The sequence below is a fragment of the Amblyraja radiata genome, chromosome 7 (assembly GCF_010909765.2).
Source record: "Amblyraja radiata isolate CabotCenter1 chromosome 7, sAmbRad1.1.pri, whole genome shotgun sequence".
Classification (NCBI taxonomy): domain Eukaryota; kingdom Metazoa; phylum Chordata; class Chondrichthyes; order Rajiformes; family Rajidae; genus Amblyraja; species Amblyraja radiata.
Genome location: NC_045962.1, coordinates 76,326,487 through 76,344,970, shown reverse-complemented (window position 1 = coordinate 76,344,970; position 18,484 = coordinate 76,326,487). Strand labels below are relative to the sequence as shown.

At 41.4% G+C, this 18,484-nt stretch overlaps 1 protein-coding gene across 6 annotated transcripts in view; it reads left to right on the top strand.

Moving 5' to 3' along the window:
• ptpn4 (protein tyrosine phosphatase non-receptor type 4) overlaps positions 1 to 5,111 on the top strand; it is a 163,485-nt gene extending 158,374 nt beyond the window's left edge. For all 6 annotated transcript variants that reach the window (XM_033024839.1, XM_033024838.1, XM_033024837.1 and 3 more), the window contains one exon: positions 3,465 to 5,111. In XM_033024839.1, the coding sequence (XP_032880730.1) occupies positions 3,465 to 3,551 (87 nt within the window). In that variant the 3' untranslated portion in view covers positions 3,552 to 5,111. The remainder of the gene's footprint in view (positions 1 to 3,464) is intronic.
• The last annotated feature ends 13,373 nt before the right edge of the window (positions 5,112 to 18,484 follow it).

Here is an 18,484-nt window from a genome sequence, read left to right as displayed (position 1 = left end):
TGGGACTAGGGGAAAATAATTGTTCGGCACGGACTTGTAGGGCCGAGATGGCCTGTTTCCGTGCTGTAATTGTTATATGGTTATATGGTATATAAATATAAGATTTATGTTAAAATATTTTGACAAACGTTGATGTTCATGAAGATAGAATAGAAAAGTTTAGTAATTTGTCCTAGGGTCATTGAGTCGAACACCACAGGCGCCTTGGCCCACTTTTGCTCATCTATGCTAATGCCATTTCCCTGCATTAGACAATAGACAATAGGTGCAGGAGTAAGCCATTTGTCCCTACGAGCCAGCACCGCCATTCAATGTGATCATGGCTGATCATCCCCAATCAGTACCCCGTTCCTGCCTTCTCTCCATATCCCCTGACTCCGATATTTTTAAGAGCCCTATCTAGCTCTCTCTTGAAAGCATCCAGAGAACCTGCCTCCACCGCCCTCTGGGGCAGCGAATTCCACAGACTCACCACTCTCTGTGAGAAAAAGTGTTTCCTCGTCTCCGTTCTAAATGGCTTACTCCTTATTCTTAAACCGTGGCCCCTGGTTCTGGACTCCCCCAACATCGGGAACATGTTTCCTGCCTCTAGCGTGTCCAAGACCTTAACAATCTTACATGTTTCAATGAGATGCCCTCTCATCCTTCTAAACTCCAGTGTACAAGCCCAGCTGCTCCATTCTCTCAGCACATGACAGTCCCGCCATCCCGGGAATTAACCTTGTAAACCTACGCTGCACTCCCTCAATAGCAAGAATGTCCTTCCTCAAATTAGGGGACCAAAACTGCACACAATACTCCAGGTGTGGTCTCACTAGGACTCTGTGGAACTGCAGAAGGACCTCTTTGCTCCTATATTCAATTCCTCTTATTATAAAGGGCAACATGCCATTCGCTTTCTTCACTGCCTGCTGTACCTGCATGCTTACTTTCATAGACTGGTGTACAAGGATCCCCAGATCCCGTTGTACTTCCCCTTTTCCCAACTTGACGCCATTTAGATAGTAATCTGCCTTCCTGTTTTTGCTACCAAAGTGGATAACCTCACATTTATCCGCATTAAACTTCATCTGCCATGCTTCTGCCCACTCCCCCAACCTGTCCAAGTCACCCTGCATTCTCATAGCATCCTCCTCACAGTTCACACTGCCACCCAGCTTTGTGTCATCTGCAAATTTGCTAATGTTACTTTGAATCCCTTTATCCAAATCATTGATGTATATTGTAAAAAACTGCGGTCCCAGCACTGAACCTTGTGGTACCCCACTAGTCACTGCCTGCCATTCTGAAAGGGACCCGTTAATCCCTGCTCTTTGTTTCCTGTCCGCCAACCACTTCTCTATCCATGTCAGCACTTTACCCCCAATACCATGTGCCCTAATTTTGCCCACTAATCTCCTATGTGGGACCTTATCTAATGCTTTCTGAAAGTCCAGGTACACTACATTAGGGCCATATCCTTCCTTGTGTTGCCTATTTATGTATCCATCTAAATAATTATTAAATGTGATTATTGTGTGTAATTTCACCACTACTTCTGCCAGCTTATTCCAGATATCAACTACAGTGTTTTTCTTAAATTACCCCTCAGATCCCCCTTAACTATTTTTTTCACCTTAAACCTATGCCCCTTTCTATTGTTGACAAAGATATGGGCAAAGACAAAGATGGAGAAATAGATACTGACAATCTACTCAATCTGTGCCTAGCATAAATGTGCATGCTTATGGTAGGTTAGACCTCAGCCTCCTTCACTCCAGAGAAAAGAAACACAGACTATGCAATCTCTCCACAAAACAAAAGTCCTCAACCCAGGCAACATCCCTGTGAATCTCTCTGCCTTCGTTCCCCACGACTTTTGATAATGGGATAACTTGTATATATGTGAAAATTAAATAATCAAAGCTAAATTTACAATGCAAATTAACGCAACTCAAGCATTTAGAATGGTTTGCTGATGTAATGAACTGAACTAAAATTAGACCCTTTAGAAAAGTGCTACCACTATTTCACTTGCATTCTTGCCCCATTTGTCCTTTATTGATCTGCCTCCTTTACCGCATTTCCTACATCCCAAGAACATTTTTGCTGAACAGTAAAATAATATAAAGTATTATTGTCTTCCAGCACAGTCTGATGCACACGTTAAATATTAATACGTTGAGACTGCCATCTGGTGCCTGCTATGTGCACCTTAATTCGGTTGCAGATTTTATCTTGATTGATGATAGTTTTCCTTTATAACTTTTTGATTTCTTTGCACCACAACATACGTTGGCTCCTGAGAGGAAGTTGAATGGGGTCCAAAGGTAGAGCACATTCTTGAGTAATAATAAAAACAGTGCCAATGTTCTTAACATTAGTAAAGTGGCATATTGCCTGCTCTGATGTTAGTGTCCTCTGAAAGACATATATAAAGAATATAAAAATGTAGCAATCACCATGTATTTACATCATTAATGTCAACTAAATATCAGAAGTCCCTTCACAAATGATAAAGGAAGGACTAATAAATAAGGTACACAAAAATGCTGGAGAAACTCAGCGGGTGTAGCAGCATCTATGGAGCGAAGGAAATAGGCGACGTTTCGGGCCGAAACCCTTCTCGCCCGAAACGTCGCCTATTTCCTTCGTTCCATAGATGCTGCTGCACCCGCTGAGTTTCTCCAGCATTTTTGTGTACCTTCGATCTTCCAGCATCTGCAGTTCCTTCTTGAACACTAATAAATAAGGTGTTTTTTTAGGGTTTTCTATTGGGAGGAGTTGGAGAGACAGTATTCTGGAGAAACAGACTTGATGGGCCGAATGGCCTAATTCTGCCGTGTCTTAGGATCTATTATTTCTGGAGGAAATGTCAGAGAATTGAGCTTAAGTCAGTGGGGGTCAGGTTGATGGAAACGATGTTTGCTTTGGCAGGACCCTATTTGAGAGGAGATTGCACTGCGCTTTATTGTGTATGTGACGAATAAATCTGACTATTGAGTTTTAAGGTTTAAGGAGATGATTACAAACTTGCCTTGTGTCCAGGTGCAATGCTGATGTTTCAAACATCCTAATTCTAATCGAGACTGCTCCGAAAGGAATGATAATGATAACAAAAGAAGAGTTTGTTGTAGAGTGCAGAGATAAGAAACCAACATTCTTCAATGTTCAGCTGCAAATAATGGTGACTCCTCCAAGTCTGGATAGTTGCCGAGCATTCTTTTCATGCAATCGGTGGGAAAGTAGTGAAACGATGTATGTTGGCAGACATCCAGAGACTGACCCCATAAGCACTCACTTGCATCTAGATCAGGAGGCAAGGAATTGAATCATTCTCAAAGTACTAGATGGGAAGATTGTGCAATATAATTACGATTTCTGACATCTAACAATGAAATCCAACATTTTTAGCCAGAACAAATTGAAATGTATGTTGAGTATGCATTAATTTAATTTTTTTTCTCTCTCTCTCCTTCTCGCAGAGCCAATACAAGTTTGTTTGTGAAGCTATTATGAGGGTTTACGAAGAAGGCATTGTGAAACCATTGCAGTCAACACTGTATAATTAACCCAAGGATAAGACCTTGTTGTTGAAACTGGTTTGCTGGGAGCGTTTACTGTGTCATTATGTGCTTGCACAACATGCTGCCCTGATGCGAGTTTGAAGTTTGGAAGACCGGCAAACGGGCATGGACATTGAGAACCTAAGCACTGTTGCACTTTATGTTCAAAAAGAAATAATAGTCTCTGCGTGTGATCATACTGACGACAAATACCATGATCGCAGCTGCCCTCACTTCTGAAATGCTGTGTCCACTGCTCTGGTTTTGTTCAGGGAGATTGTCAGCTTTTGGATTCCTCTATAGTGCCAAGAGGGAGAACTACCTACACAACTCTTCCCTCACCTGCCTATGAATATGTGTCCTCTTGCTTGCTGGTTTAACTGACAGAGCCTATTCAAATGGCCACTTTTTAAAATAGACATTTTCTGTTCATGAAATTGAATTAACTATCTTTATCAGACCCTTTGCAGTGGCATCCATGAACATGAAAGTGTGCACTGGTGTAGAATTACCTTTTTTAAATTAGCAACTGTTTTCATGCTGCCTTGACTAACTTAACAATAAAACTCTCATCCCTAGGTTGTGTTCTGTAATATAGAATATAATCAAAAATAAGGTTTAGTGAGCACTTATTAGTCAAATTGGCCCAAATTGTCTCACCTTCAGATTTTGATGTGCAGCTGTTTAACCTATGATGAACTTCGAGCAGTCACTCTGTACATATTCTCCTCTGTTTCCCTGATCAAAATATCTTGCTCTTCCTGCACTCGAGTGCCAATGTTTCTAAATTCGTATGGGTGTCAAGAACTTTGACAGCTTTATCAGACCAGCAGTGATCCGTGAGCTACACTAAGCATTAGAACCTAAAATGTAAATAATTATAAGGAAATTCAGCCTTAACCACCCTCTTCCTATCAGGATATTAGAATCCAAGTGCTGGTTGCTAGTTAGCTACATTACTTATTGGCTAGGACAATCTACTCCAAAGACTTGAATTCGCATCCATCCCAGGTAGCGAAGATATACCTGACTTTAAGGTACACCAAATATATTCAGTGCCCCTTCTCCACAGGTCTGATCCTGCAGTGAACCTTCCCCCAGAGAAAGGTGTGTGCCTGGAATTTTTTTAAAGAATTTGTTTCCTAGGCACTTCGTGATGGGTGCACACCTATCCTACCAGTCCTACGTATAAGCTTGCCTTATTGTGTGCCATTTTAATGTTACTTCTGTAATCAGCACTAGTCCACCCAAAGAAATGCACTGGGGAGTTGCTATAAGGTGATTTTTATAGTAAGACACTAAATCAAAGTACTGAACAGTACAAAGCACAATAGAGTTGTAAATTTAATACTAAATTAATTAATTTATGAAATGTTGATGGATGCTGCAGTTTTGATGGTCGTTATTCCAACAGTCACTTGCTCCCCTGACTCTGTATAAGTAGACATGGTCTTTCTCCCTCTCTCTCTCTCTCTCTCGCTCTCTCTCTTTTTTTCCCTCTCTCTTTATCTCCTCTCTCCTCTCTCCCTCTCCCTCTCCCCTCTCTCCCTCTCCCTCTCCCTCTCCCTCTCCCCCTCCCTCTCCCTCTCCCTCTCCCTCTCCCTCTCCCTCTCCCTCTCCCTCTCCCTCTCCCTCTCCCTCTCCCTCTCCCTCTCCCTCTCCCTCTCCCTCTCCCTCTCCCTCTCCCTCTCCCTCTCCCTCTCCCTCTCCCCCTCCCCCTCCCCCTCCCCCTCCCCCTCCCCCTCACCCTCACCCTCACCCTCCCCTCTACCCTCTACCCTCTACCCTCTACCCTCCCCCTTCTCCCCCTCCCCCCTCTCTCTATCTATCCCTATGTATATTTTAGAGAGGGTTGGGGAGTTTTCAGGTAGTGGAAATATCTTGTTAACAAATATGCTGTCTGAATGAGTAAAATGAAATGTTCAATATATATGCAAGAATATCAAAGATCCATACAGAATGTTAATTACATGAAATTAGAGCCCTGTGTTAATAACTGAGTTTTGATAACTATATGTGTGCCTGCACATAATTGGGAAGGCATTTAATTAAAATTAATAGTTAAACATAATTCAGCACATCACTACTTTTCTCTTTAGTGTACTTGCACACACAAATTTAAAAAAAAACTTTATGGCATATAGATAGATAAAGTAAGACCCTTGAAAAGGAAAATTGATATACTGTATAATTTTGACTCTGTAGGATCCAGAGGAGATTGAGGCCTCCAAAAGCATAGCGTTAATGAACAGAATGAAACCCATTGAAATCAGACAGTTTTTTTTGCCAGAAAATTAAAATGGATGAGTGACTGTTTAATTTATCCCTGTCTAAATATCTGCACATCGGTACTCGTGTGTATTAACTTGTTGTACTCTGTGCAGCTGTAAATAATGCTGTCGACTTGAGTGCCATTCATATCATTAGCACAATGCAATTCCATTCACCTCATCGGGGTTGCAGTAGCAAGTAAGCAATTGGGATGGCGAGAAGAAAAGGTTTAAGCCACGCACAACCAACAAATGTTAGTAACGAAACCTCGCAAACTTCCTTTTTCATATTCTCTGCTCTCCTGGTTGTGCATAACTGCAGTGTTATTTTTTTGTTAGATTTACCTAAAAGGAGGCATGTGATTTGGTCTTCGTTTTTGTGTCATGCTGTAAAATGAATGTGAATGTATCCATCAACCATGCAGAATTGCAAGCGGTAGAGAATGACTTGGATTTTAAGGATAAATATTTTTCATACCGTTTGTATAAAAAAACTAAAAATTAAAAAGTTTGTAACTTTCCATTGAAGAAAATTTTGCAGGTTTAAAAATGTAAATAAGAGCAATACTATTGAAACTCAGTTCAGTGCCAATTCATGCTGTACAGGTTGATTTTTCTATTGCTTACTGAGTGTAATTATGCAGGTTAATGTTTCGATCATTTTACGGTTTAAGCATTTGGAAGTAAATTACAAATTTCCTTAAGTAATATTAAGGGCACTTTATATTACAATATACTACTGACAGAATTATCAAATTATTTGATTTCACACGGATGCTAAACTCTAATCATCTTTTGCTTTGTGAATGGAACTTAAAAGAGTGCATACTGGTTGATTTATCTTTGGATTAGGCAATTAGATCTAAAAGGTTTTTTTTAAAGAAATATGCACCTGGCTATGGTACTACATAGATTTAATATTTACTGAAAGTGGTGTAGTCTTGTAATTTAAGCATTGCACCAACAGTCCAAAATCTAGTGTTCTCACGGCTAATAGAAAAGTGAGTGGTTTGATAGCATTGCCATTTCGGCAAAATTTGCTGGCAGTAACTTGCATCAGTCACTCTTTACCAATCGGACTGCTTAAAAATGTCACCTTGTTCCTCTCCTTTATTCTCAATACCTGTTAATTGCAATGGTAGGTCAAGCCACTTGACTGGGCACAAGGTTAACGTATTTTTAAGGTTTTTTAGGACAGTACAACATATTGCAGAACTGTAGTTTGTGGTGTTAGCAGCCGATCTGTTAAGAACATTACATATTAGCAAGGCAGCATCTGTAAAGGTAGGAATGTTTATTTAGCTCATGTCAGAGCTCCTTCAAAATATAGTAAGAAAATAATGTGGTGTGAGGGATCTCTCGGGCAGAGCTGAACTGAATGAATATTTTAACCACTGTGGGCAATTTATTTAGTAGAATGAATACTATTAATTTAAGAATGATTTATTTGAAACTCCCATTAATGCTTCTGATTATGAAGTTTAAAAATGATAGTAATGACTAATATGCTGCCAGCGTTGAATGCATATTTTAATGTTTTAAGTAAATGTGACAGATGCATAGTCCGAGTCATTCCTACTGCTGTGATTTATTCCCCCACAATTTACACAGAACACTCCAAAGTCCCTAAAAGGGAAAAGGAAAATATACTTTTGGTCGATTTTACATTTCCCATACATAATTTGATTCTAATTAATCTTTACAACTTCCAAAATGTTAGTTTTATGCCTAGGATGACCAATTGTGATGAAGATGCAGATTAGAAGTGTCATAATAAATATGCATAATAATATCAATGACATGGTTTTTTTTCTAAATGAAAGTAAAACTGTGCCTGATCTTGCAATTTGAACTGAACACAATTTTAATTTTAGTGAAATCTAATTGCAAATTTTCTGACAAATTTGATTTTATGCTGCTTTCAAACTGCCTGAAAATACTGTTGGTACTGTACAGATTTAATTAGGAATGCTTTTCCTATTTTTTCATTGGCTTTTTGAAGCCTTCACTTGAATTTTATTGACACTGGACAAAATGTGAAAAAGAAGTAAGCTTTTATAGCTTGTATGCTTAAAGAAGGCCTTATTCGTTTAATTTCTAAATTTGAAGTAGTTCATGCCTTTTGCTGATATCCAACAAGTTACCTGCTTGTAGGATATCAACTGTAAAAAGGATTAATTGATGCAGTACCAACGTGACCAGTCACTTGGTTGGGGGTGGGGTAGTGGCAGAGGAAGGGGAATTTTAAATTCTATGTATTACTTTCTCTTCTAAATTTTTCGTGCATATGTATTTAATTTCACTTGACCAGAATTGTCTCAATTAGGTACAAACTTAATAGTTTACTTGTGACTCTTAATTGCTCTGTTACAATAAAATATGCTTACATAATTTAAAGTGTAGCACTTGTGAGTTTGTTTGGAGTGGCAGCTGTACTTACATTTAACAACAATTTTGTAAATTTTTGTTTAAAATTTAGTTTTAGCTGGTACTTGAAGTCGTTAGATTCAAGAGATTTTTCTGTACATTTGAATCAGGTTTGATTTGATTCTGTACATAGTTCATTTACAGCATGTACAGTTAATCCTTTTCTTTATAACAGTAAAAATCTGGCTTTTAACAGCAATCTGTAGTTGTTGCAATTTTGTTTGAACTGTGCTCTCACTTCTATTCTGTTCCTTTGGAATATTCTTATTTAGAGTCTAAAAATAAGTAATATAATGTATTCTCATTTACTTAAGAAATACAAGTGAATTTCAAACAGCTGCATTGCATGACCAGAAATATACTTTAAGATCTGATATACCGTGGTTTGAAATATATGAAGATCATTTAAAGAAATATCCAAGTATAAATAGACTTTGGGTGAAAGTTGTAAATGCTTTCCTTTGAATAAAGAAATAGGACACTGTCAAACAGTTAAACTCAATTCTGCACATGGTCCATGTCCTTCCATTCCCTGCATATCCATGTGTCTATCTAAAAGCCCCTTAAGCGCTACTATCTGCCTCCACCATACCCTAGTAGGGTGTCTCGGGCACCCACCGCTCACTATTTAAAACTTACCACACGCATCTGCTGCAAACTATGCCCCATTCTCCTTGAAGATATGCCCTCTACTCTTCAATATTTCCACCCTGGGGGAAAAAAGGTTCTGATTGATATCCTATGTATGCTTCTCATAATGTTATGTACTCCATCAGGTCAACTTATCATTCCACTTCATGAGGAGAAAGTTTATCAGGATATGTGGAGCTTGCTTGTAAGACTCGAGGGGGAATTAAACCTGTTCCAGTTTAATAAATGAAGGATTTTATTGTACCAAGAAAAGCTTTAGATTTTCAGTAGGCTACCGGGTACATTTTTTTAAATGATCCCTGAGATAAGGTGACTATTGGTAGAAATACTTCTATGTATCAATGCAACTTGGAAACTTCGGCATGTCCCCAACAACTCTCACCAACTTCTACAGATACACAGTCGAAAGCATTTTATCGGGATGCATCACAGCATTATTTCGGAACAGCTCCGTCCAAGACTGCAAGAAATGGCAGAGAATTGTGGACGCAGTCCAGACCATCACACAAAGCAGCCTTCCATTGACTCCATTTACAACGAGCACTGCCTCGGCAAGGCCAGCAGCATAATCAAGGACAAGTTGCATGCCGACCACTCTCTCTTCTGTCCTCTCCCATCAGGTGAGAGGTATAGAAGTCTGAAAACGCACACCTCAAGGACAGTTTCTTGCCAGCTGTTATCAGGCAATTGAACCATCTTATCACCAACTAGAGAGCGGTCCTGAGCTACTATCTACCTCATAGGAAACCCTCGGACTATCTTTAATCAGACTTTACTGGACATTATCTTGCATTCAACATTATTCCCTTCATCATGTATCTGTACACTGTAGATTGCTCGATTATAAAAATGTATTGTCTTTCCGCTGACTGGTTAGCATGCAACAAACGCTTTTCACTCTAACTTGGTACATGTAACAATAACATATAAGATTGTTATGGGCTTGGACACGCTAGAGGCAGGAAACATGTTCCCGATGTTGGGGGAGTCCAGAACCAGGGGCCACAGTTTAAGAATAAGGTGTAAGCCATTTAGAACGGAAACGAGGAAACACTTTTTCTCACAGAGAGTGGTGAGTCTGTGGAATTCTCTGCCTCAGAGGGCGGTGGAGGCAGGTTCTCTGGATGCTTTCAAGAGAGAGCTAGATAGGGCTCTTAAAAATAGCGGAGTCAGGGGATATGGGGAGAAGGCAGGAACGGGGTACTGATTGGCGATGATCAGCCATGATCACATTGAATGGCGGTGTTGACTCGAAAGGCCAAATGGCCTACTCCTGCACCTATTGTCCATTGTCTAATAAACTAAACTATTGAAAAGCAGCTTTTCCATCCCGAAACATCCAGTGAATAGGAATAAATAATGTCTATTGGGGATAAATATGTATACTTGATATTCTCAATCATTCATGCAGCCCCATGTGATAGAATAACAGAATCTTGCAGCACATGAGACCATTCAGTCTGGTCCAGTTACTGAGCTTTTCCACGCAAAAATCCCCCTATTATGATTTTTTTTATTGTGGTGAAACATAAATCTAATTTTAGGTAACATCGAACAACCCCTCCTCTCTCTTCACCCCCCCCCTCATCTTCTCTCTTCATCCCCCTAGATTTACACCTACACCTATTCCTCCCAACTTATAGTGCCCTCCATAATGTTTGGGACAAAGACCCATCATTTATTTATTTGCCTCTATACTCCACAATTCGAGATTTGTAATAGAAAAAAAATCACGTGGTTAAAGTGCACATTGTCAAATTTTAATAAAGGCCATTTTTATACATTTTGTTTTTGCCATGTGGAAATTACAGCAGTGTTTATACATAGTCCCCCCATTTCAGGGCACCATAATGTTGGGACACAGCAATGTCATGCTTAGTATTTTGTTGCATCTCCTTTGCATGCAATGAATGCTTGAAGTCTGCGATTTATGGACATCACCAGTTGCTGGGTGTCTTCTCTGGTGATGCTATTCCAGACCTGTATTGCAGCCATCTTTAGCTTATACATATTTTGGGGGCTAGTACCCTTCAGTTTTCTCTTCAGCATATAAAAGGCATGCTCAATTGGGTTCAGATCGGGTGATTGACTTGGCCACTCAAGAATTGACCATTTTTTAGCTTTGAAGAACTCCTTTGTTGCCTTAGCAGTATGTTTGGGATCATTGTCTTGCTGTAGAATGAACCGCCGGCCAATAGGTTTTGAGGCATTTGTTTGAACGAGCAGATGGGATGTGTCTATACACTTCAGAATTCATTATGCTACTACCATCAGCAGTTGTTTCATCAATGAAGATAAGTGAGCCAGTACCTTCAGCAGCCATATAGTACATGCCCAGGCCATAACACCCCCACCACTGTGTTTCACAGATGAGGTGGTATGCTTTGGATCTTGGGCAGTTCTTTCTCTCCTCCATACTTTGCTCTTGACATCACTCTGATATAAATTAATCTTCATCTCATCTGTCCACAAGACCTTTTTCCAGAACTGTGGTTGCCCTTTTAAGTACTTCTTGGCAAACTGTAACCTGGCCATCCTATTTTTGCGGCTAACCAGTGGTTTGCATCTTGCAGTATAGCCTCTGTATTTCTGTTCATGAAGTCTTCTGCCGAATGTGGTCATTGACAAATCTATGCCTGACTCCTGAAGAGTGTTTCTGATCTGTCGGACTGGTGTTTGTTGATTTTTCTTTATTATAGAGAGAATTCTTCTGTAATCAGCTGTGGAGGTCTTCCTTGGCCTGCCAGTCCCTTTGCGATTAGTAAGCTCACCAGTGCTCGCTTCTGAATAATGTTCCAAACAGTTGATTTTGGTAAGCATAAGGTTTGGCTGATGTCTCTAACAGTTTTATTCTTGTTTCTCATTCTCATAATGGCTTCTTTGACTTTCATCTGGCACAACTTTAGTCCTCATGTTGATGAACAGCAATAATAGTTTCCAAAGGTGATGGAAAGACTGGAGGAAAGACTAGGTGCTGAGAGCTCTCTTATACTTACATCAAGGAGGCAATTAAACACACCTGAGCAATTACAAATGCCTGTGAAGCCATGTGTCCCGAGCATTATGGTGCCCTGAAATGAGGGGGGGGGGGGTGTCTATGTATCAACATAGCTGTAATTTATACATGGTGACGTCAAAATGGCCTTTAATAAAATCTGACAATGTGCACTTTAACCACGTGTGATTTATTCTATTACAAATCTCAAATTGTGGAGTACAGAGGCAAATAAATAAATAAATAAATAATGGGCCTTTGCCCCGAACATTGTGGAGGGCACTGTATAACACCCCTTCATTTCTTCCCCTGTCTTTGCAGTTTGGAACCCTTCAACCATTCTGTCTCACATCCTCTGTCTTAATCTTTGGCCCTTGTTTCAGCCATCTGCAAATCAAAACCCCTCTTTGCATGTGTCCACCTTTTACTTTTGTCCTACCTCTCTTCTCTCCCCCTCCCCCTCCTCTCAATCTTTACAATCTGTTTGACCAATGGTCCTGACCCAGAAACGTCACCTATACATGTTTTCAAGAGATGCTGTCTGACCCGCTGAGTTAGCCAGCACCTTCTGTCCTTCCAAAACAAAAAATATGGCCTTTAGTTTACTGACTGACTTGCCAGAAAGCTTTTGAAAGTAAGCATGCAGGTACAGCAGGCAGTGAAGAAAGCGAATGGCATGTTGGCCTTTATAACAAGAGGATTCGAGTTTTGGAGCAAAGAAGTCCTTCTGCAGTTGTACAGAGCCCTACTGAGACCACACCTGGAGTATTGTGTGCAGTTTTGGTCCCCTAATTTGAGGAAGGACATTCTTGCTATTGAGGGAGTACAGCGTAGGTTTACAAGGTTAATTCCCGGGATGGCGGGACTGTCGTATGCTGAGAGAATGGAGCGGCTGGGCTTATACACTCTGGAGTTTAGATGAATGAGAGGGGATCTTATTGAAACATAAGATTGTTAAGGGTTTGGACAAGCTAGAGGCAGGAAACATGTTCCTGATGTTGGGGGAGTCCAGAACCAGGGGACAAAGTTTAAGATAAGGGGTAAGCCATTTAGAACGGAGACGAGGAAACACTTTTTCTCACAGAGAGTTGTGAGTCTGCGGAATTCTCTGCCTCAGAGGGCGGTGGAGGCCGGTTCTTTCAAGAGAGAGCTAGATAGAGCTCTTAAAGGTAGTGGAGTCAGGGGATATGGGGAGAAGGCAGGAACGGGGTACTAATTGGGGATGATCAGCCATGATCACATTGAATGGCGGTGCTGGCTCGAAGGGCCAAATGGCCTAATCCTGCACCTATTGTCTATTGTCTGCGTCTACTGTTTGCTGCAGTTTTTTGCGTTCTTGGACGGAGCTGTTCCCAAACCAAGCTGTGATGCATCCCGATAAAATGCTTCGCACTCTGTTTTCTGTTGCTTTACACTAAGGAATGCCATTTGGCATCTATCCAGAGTTATGGTCGCTCCAGAGAAAACAGCAGATGGTGCGTTTTAGTCAAGCTGTAAAATGTAGATTGGGGAGTAGCAAGTGGCTTCACAGCTGGAGTAATATGTATAGTAAATGAGTTAATCTGTTGACTGTGGAGACCCCTACTGTAAGTAGTTTGTAGGGAATATAAAAATTGCACACTCCCTCAGGAGTAATCAATATTGCATAACCAGCGAGAATATCCACAGCATGTCTAAAACTTGTACCAAATAAATATACATGTACATAGATGCAAAAAGCTGGAGTAACTCAGCGGGACAGGCAGCATCTCTGGAAAGAAGGAATGGGTGACGTTTCGGGTGGATACCCTTCTTCAGACTGGACATCATTTTGATTTAAACCAACATCTGCAGTTCTTTCCTTCACGAGAAGGAATGGGTGACGTTTCTGGGCCGAGACCCTTCTTCAGACATCGAGTAACAAAAAGTTACTCCAGCTTTTTGTGTCCATCTTTGGTTTAAACCAGCATCTGCAGTTCCTTCCAACACAAATACACGTAGGTTCCACCAAGATGCAGCACAGAATGCCACAGGCGATTCCTTTTCTCTGTGGCTATCAAACTTTACAACTCCCCTTCTGACGTGGGGTAGATTCACTCCCCAACCCTCCCCCTCCCCTCCCCTGCACCGCGTGTAACTTGTGTTTTATGACTGTTGGCAGACCACTTTCCCACCTGGAATAACATAGATAGAAAATAGGTGCAGGAGGAGGTCATTCGGCCCTCTGAGCCAGCACCGCCATTCATTGTGATCATGGCTGATCGTCCCCTATCAATAACCCGTGCCTGCCTTCTCCCCATATCCCTTGACTCCACTAGCCCCTAGAGCTCTATCTAACTCTCTCTTAAATCCATCCAGTGACTTCAAGTTCAAGTGAGTTTATTGTCATGTGTCCCTGATAGGACAATGACATTTTTTCTTTGCTTCAGCACACAGAATATAGTAGGCATTTACTACAAAACAGATCAATGTGTCCATATACTATAATATAAATATATACACACGTAAATATATAAAATGATAGTGCAAATAACAGATAATTGGTTATTAATAATCAAAGTTTTGTCCGAGCCATTAATATCCTGATGGCTGTGGGGAAGTAGCTATTCCTGAACCTGGTTTTTGCAGTCTTCAGGCTCCTGTACCTTCTACCTGAAGGTAGCAGGGAGATGAGTGTGTGGCCAGGATGTTGTGGGTCTTGGTCTCCACTGTCCTCTGTGGCAGGGAATTCCATAAATTCACAACTCTCTGGGTTTAAACAAATTTTCTCACCTCAGTCTTAAATGACCTCCCCTTTATTCTAAGACTGTAGCCCCTGGTTCTGGACTCGCCCAACATTGGGAACATTTTTCCTGCATCTAGCTTGTCCAGTCCTTTTATAATTTTATATGTTTCTATAAGATCCTCCCTCATACTTCTAAACATCTGTCGTATTGTATGTCTATGTTCTGTTCTTTATTACCGTAGGAGAGTATTTCGCTTCTGCCAGCATTTTGGTCATGATCATTACGCCTCATTGAGTGTTCAAATCCTCCTTGTACACAATATCCAAGCTGACACTGAAATACACGCATGGTAAGAGAGAGCTACTGGGTCTTTGATGAAACATTGAATTGGGCAGCTTACAACCCAGTGGTTCGAACACTAATTTCTCTAATTTCACGTAACTCCTGTCTTCCCCAAAGAAAAACAATTGAGTAGAAACTCCTGAATTAACATTTTTTAATTGGAGGAGAAGCCTTTTGGTCAAAAGTGCCGCGAGTATTCGAAATGCAATCTGTTCGAAGGAGCAAACATTTTTTATTGATGGACTGACTTGGGTGACCAAAATAAAATAAAACCTATAGTTTAATTTCAAGGTTTCAAGGTCAGTTTATTGTTACGTGTACCAATTAAGGTAGTGAAATTCAAATTTCCATGCAGCCATACTAAAAAAAAAAGCAACAAGACAAACAAGTGCATAAAAGTTAACATAAACATCCACCACAGTGGATTCCCCACGTTCCTCACTCTGATGGAAGGCAATAAAGTCCAATCTCCTTCCTCTTTATTCTCACGCGGTCGGGGCAATCGAACCATCTGCAGTCGGGGTCGTCGAAGCCCCCGTGTCGGGGCGGTCGAAACTCCTACAGCTTGGAGTCCCCGATGTCGATCTCTGACCAGAGACCGCTGGCTCCATGATGTTATTGTCCAGCAGGCTCCCACTGTTGGAGCCCCAAAGACGAACCCCCCCAAAAGGGATCGCGAACTCAAGTTCAAGTTCAAGTTCAAGTGAGTTTATTGTCATGTGTACCTGTATAGGACAATGAAATTCTTGCTTTGCTTAAGCACACAGAACATAGTAGGCATTTACTACAAAACAGATAAGTGTGTCCATATACCATAATATAAATATATACACACATGAATAAATAAACTGATAAAGTGCAAATAACAGATAATGGGTTCATAATAATCAGAGTTTTGTCCGAGCCAGGTTTAATAGCCTGATGGCTGTGGGGAAGTAGCTATTCCTGAACCTGGTTGTTGCAGTCTTCAGGCTCCTGTACCTTCTTCCTGAACTCCGTGATTGTAAGTCCGCAGGCTCCCGTGATGGAGCTCCCGGTCGATCTCCAGCAAAGGTCGCCAACTCCACGATGTTGGGCCGCAGTGGGGATAGAGACACGATACGGAAATAATCGCATCTCCGTCGAGGTAATAGATTAGAAACCCCCACATACAGCAAGCGAAACAACACTAAAAAAGCATTCATTTAACACATCCAAAGCAGACACAAAGAAGGAAAGGACAGACGGACTGTTGGCGAGGCAGCCATTGCTGGCGCCACCTGCTCATATTGTTAAAATCATGTATGACGCCCTGACATTCATCCACAGAGCCATTTTGATTGTCCATCAATAGCCTGGGAGCACTGTTGAATAGAAACTTGGCATTACATCCACATGACTATCCTAAAGAGCTGGTGCACAATGGCTCTGGTGTATAGTTGTAACAAGTCATGCTGCTGAGATCCTACCAGACCATAACCTCTACCTCTGACAATGGAATTGGAAAACCAAGGTGCACATTCGGGACAGCACAGTGGTGCAGCAGTAGAGTTGCTCCCTGATGGTACCAGAAACCAGTATCTGCAATTCCTTGTGTCTACGAGAGTAGTTTTATCATCCATAACATTAAAATTGCACAAACATTAAAGCCTACGGTGTTGGTGCTGAGGATTAAAATAAAGTACATTTTTTAAGTACATACAAAAGTATTTTTTTTAAACCTGACCTTACTAATTGGCATGGTCAAGGATGATAAATAATGTCAGAGAATGTATCGAGAGGGTAAACGGTCAGAGCTTTTCCCAGGTGGAACTGCAAAGGCTGGAGGGCAGAGCTTTAAAGCCAAAGGGACAACGTTTAAAGGAGTTGTGAGGGGCAAGTTATTTACAGAGAGTGTTGTGGGTACCTGGAACTTGCTGCCAGGGCTCATTCCTCATCCTCCACTGCTTCCCCACTCTATCTAACCTTGCCCCATCCCAAACAACCTTGCACCATCATAATATGTCTAGGTTTGCTATTGTCACATGTACTGAGGTACAGTGAAAAGCTTTGTTTTTGTATGCCATCCAATCAAATCAGATAATACCATACATAAATACAATCAAACTGAGCGTGAATAGGTGGAGCAAAGGGAAAGATGCATAGTGCAGAATATGGTTCTCAACATTGTAGTGCACCAGCTCCAGAGACAAAGTCCAATGTCCACAATGGGGTATTAGAATTAGACCGTGAAAGGACTGATGAAAGGACTGTTCCTAGCCTGATAAGAGGGGAAGAAGCTGATGGCATGCACTTTCAAAATTGTGTATCTTCTGCCTGGTGGGAGTGTGAAGAAGGAACAAGTCTTTATTATGTTGACTGTTTTTCCGAGGCAGCGTGAAGTACAGATGGAATCGACGGTGGGGCGTCAAGTCGGTGATGAACTGGGCTACACATCCGGGCTGTGTCGTATCATATCTAAGCCCTGGAAATTCTTACCGGACTGCACGGAAGGGACTTGCCTAAGGGCTCAATAAGATGCCAATCCACCACCATCTGTGCTATCTGGTCAGTAGTTGCCTTGTGATTTTTTTTTGTGAAGCCATGCAAAATGTTAAAAAGTTTCCATCTGTTGTAGACATCTCCTGTATTCGTGGACATTTGAAAATGAAGTAAATTTAAAGTCAAGTCAAGTTTATTTGTCACATACACATACGAGATGTGCAGTGAAATGAAAAGTGGCAATGCTCGCGGACTTTGTGCAAAAAGACAAACAAACAAACAACCAAACAAACTATAAACACAATCACATATTCTTTTACATTTTAAATATTGTGGGCGGAAGGAAAAACGTTCAGTAAAGTTAGTCCCTGGTGAGATAGGAGTTTACAGTCCGAATGGCCTCTGGGAAGAAACTCCTTCTCAACCTCTCCGTTCTCACAGCATGGCAACGGAGGCGTTTGCCTGACCGTAGCAGCTGGAACAGTCCATTGCAGGGGTGGAAGGGGTCTCCCATGATTTTATTGGCTCTGGAGTTGCACCTCCTGATGTGTAGTTCCTGCAGGGGGGCGAGTGAAGTTCCCATAGTGCGTTCGGCCGAACGCACTACTCTCTGCAGAGCCTTCTTGTCCTGGGCAGAGCAATTCCCAAACCAGATGGTAATATTTCCGGACAAGATGCTTTCCACAGTCGCTGAGTAGAAGCACTGGAGGATCCTCAGAGACACTGAATTTCCTCAATTGCCTGAGGTGGTAAAGGCGCTGCCTTGCCTTACTCACGAGTGCTGCGGCGTGTGATGTCCATGTCATATCCTCAGAGATGTGGACTCCCAGATATTTGAAACAGCTCACCCTATCCACAGTATTCCCATTTATCCTCAATGGTGTGTACGTCCTCGGATGATGTGCCCTCCTAAAGTCCACGATCAGCTCCTTAGTCTTTTTGATGTTCAAGAGGAGGCTGTTGTCCTGGCACCAGAGTGCTAGACCAGCCACCTCCTCCCGGTAGGCCTTCTCATCGTTGTCTGAGATCAGGCCCACCACCACAGTGTCATCAGCAAACTTAATTATTGAGTTGGAGCTGAACCTAGCC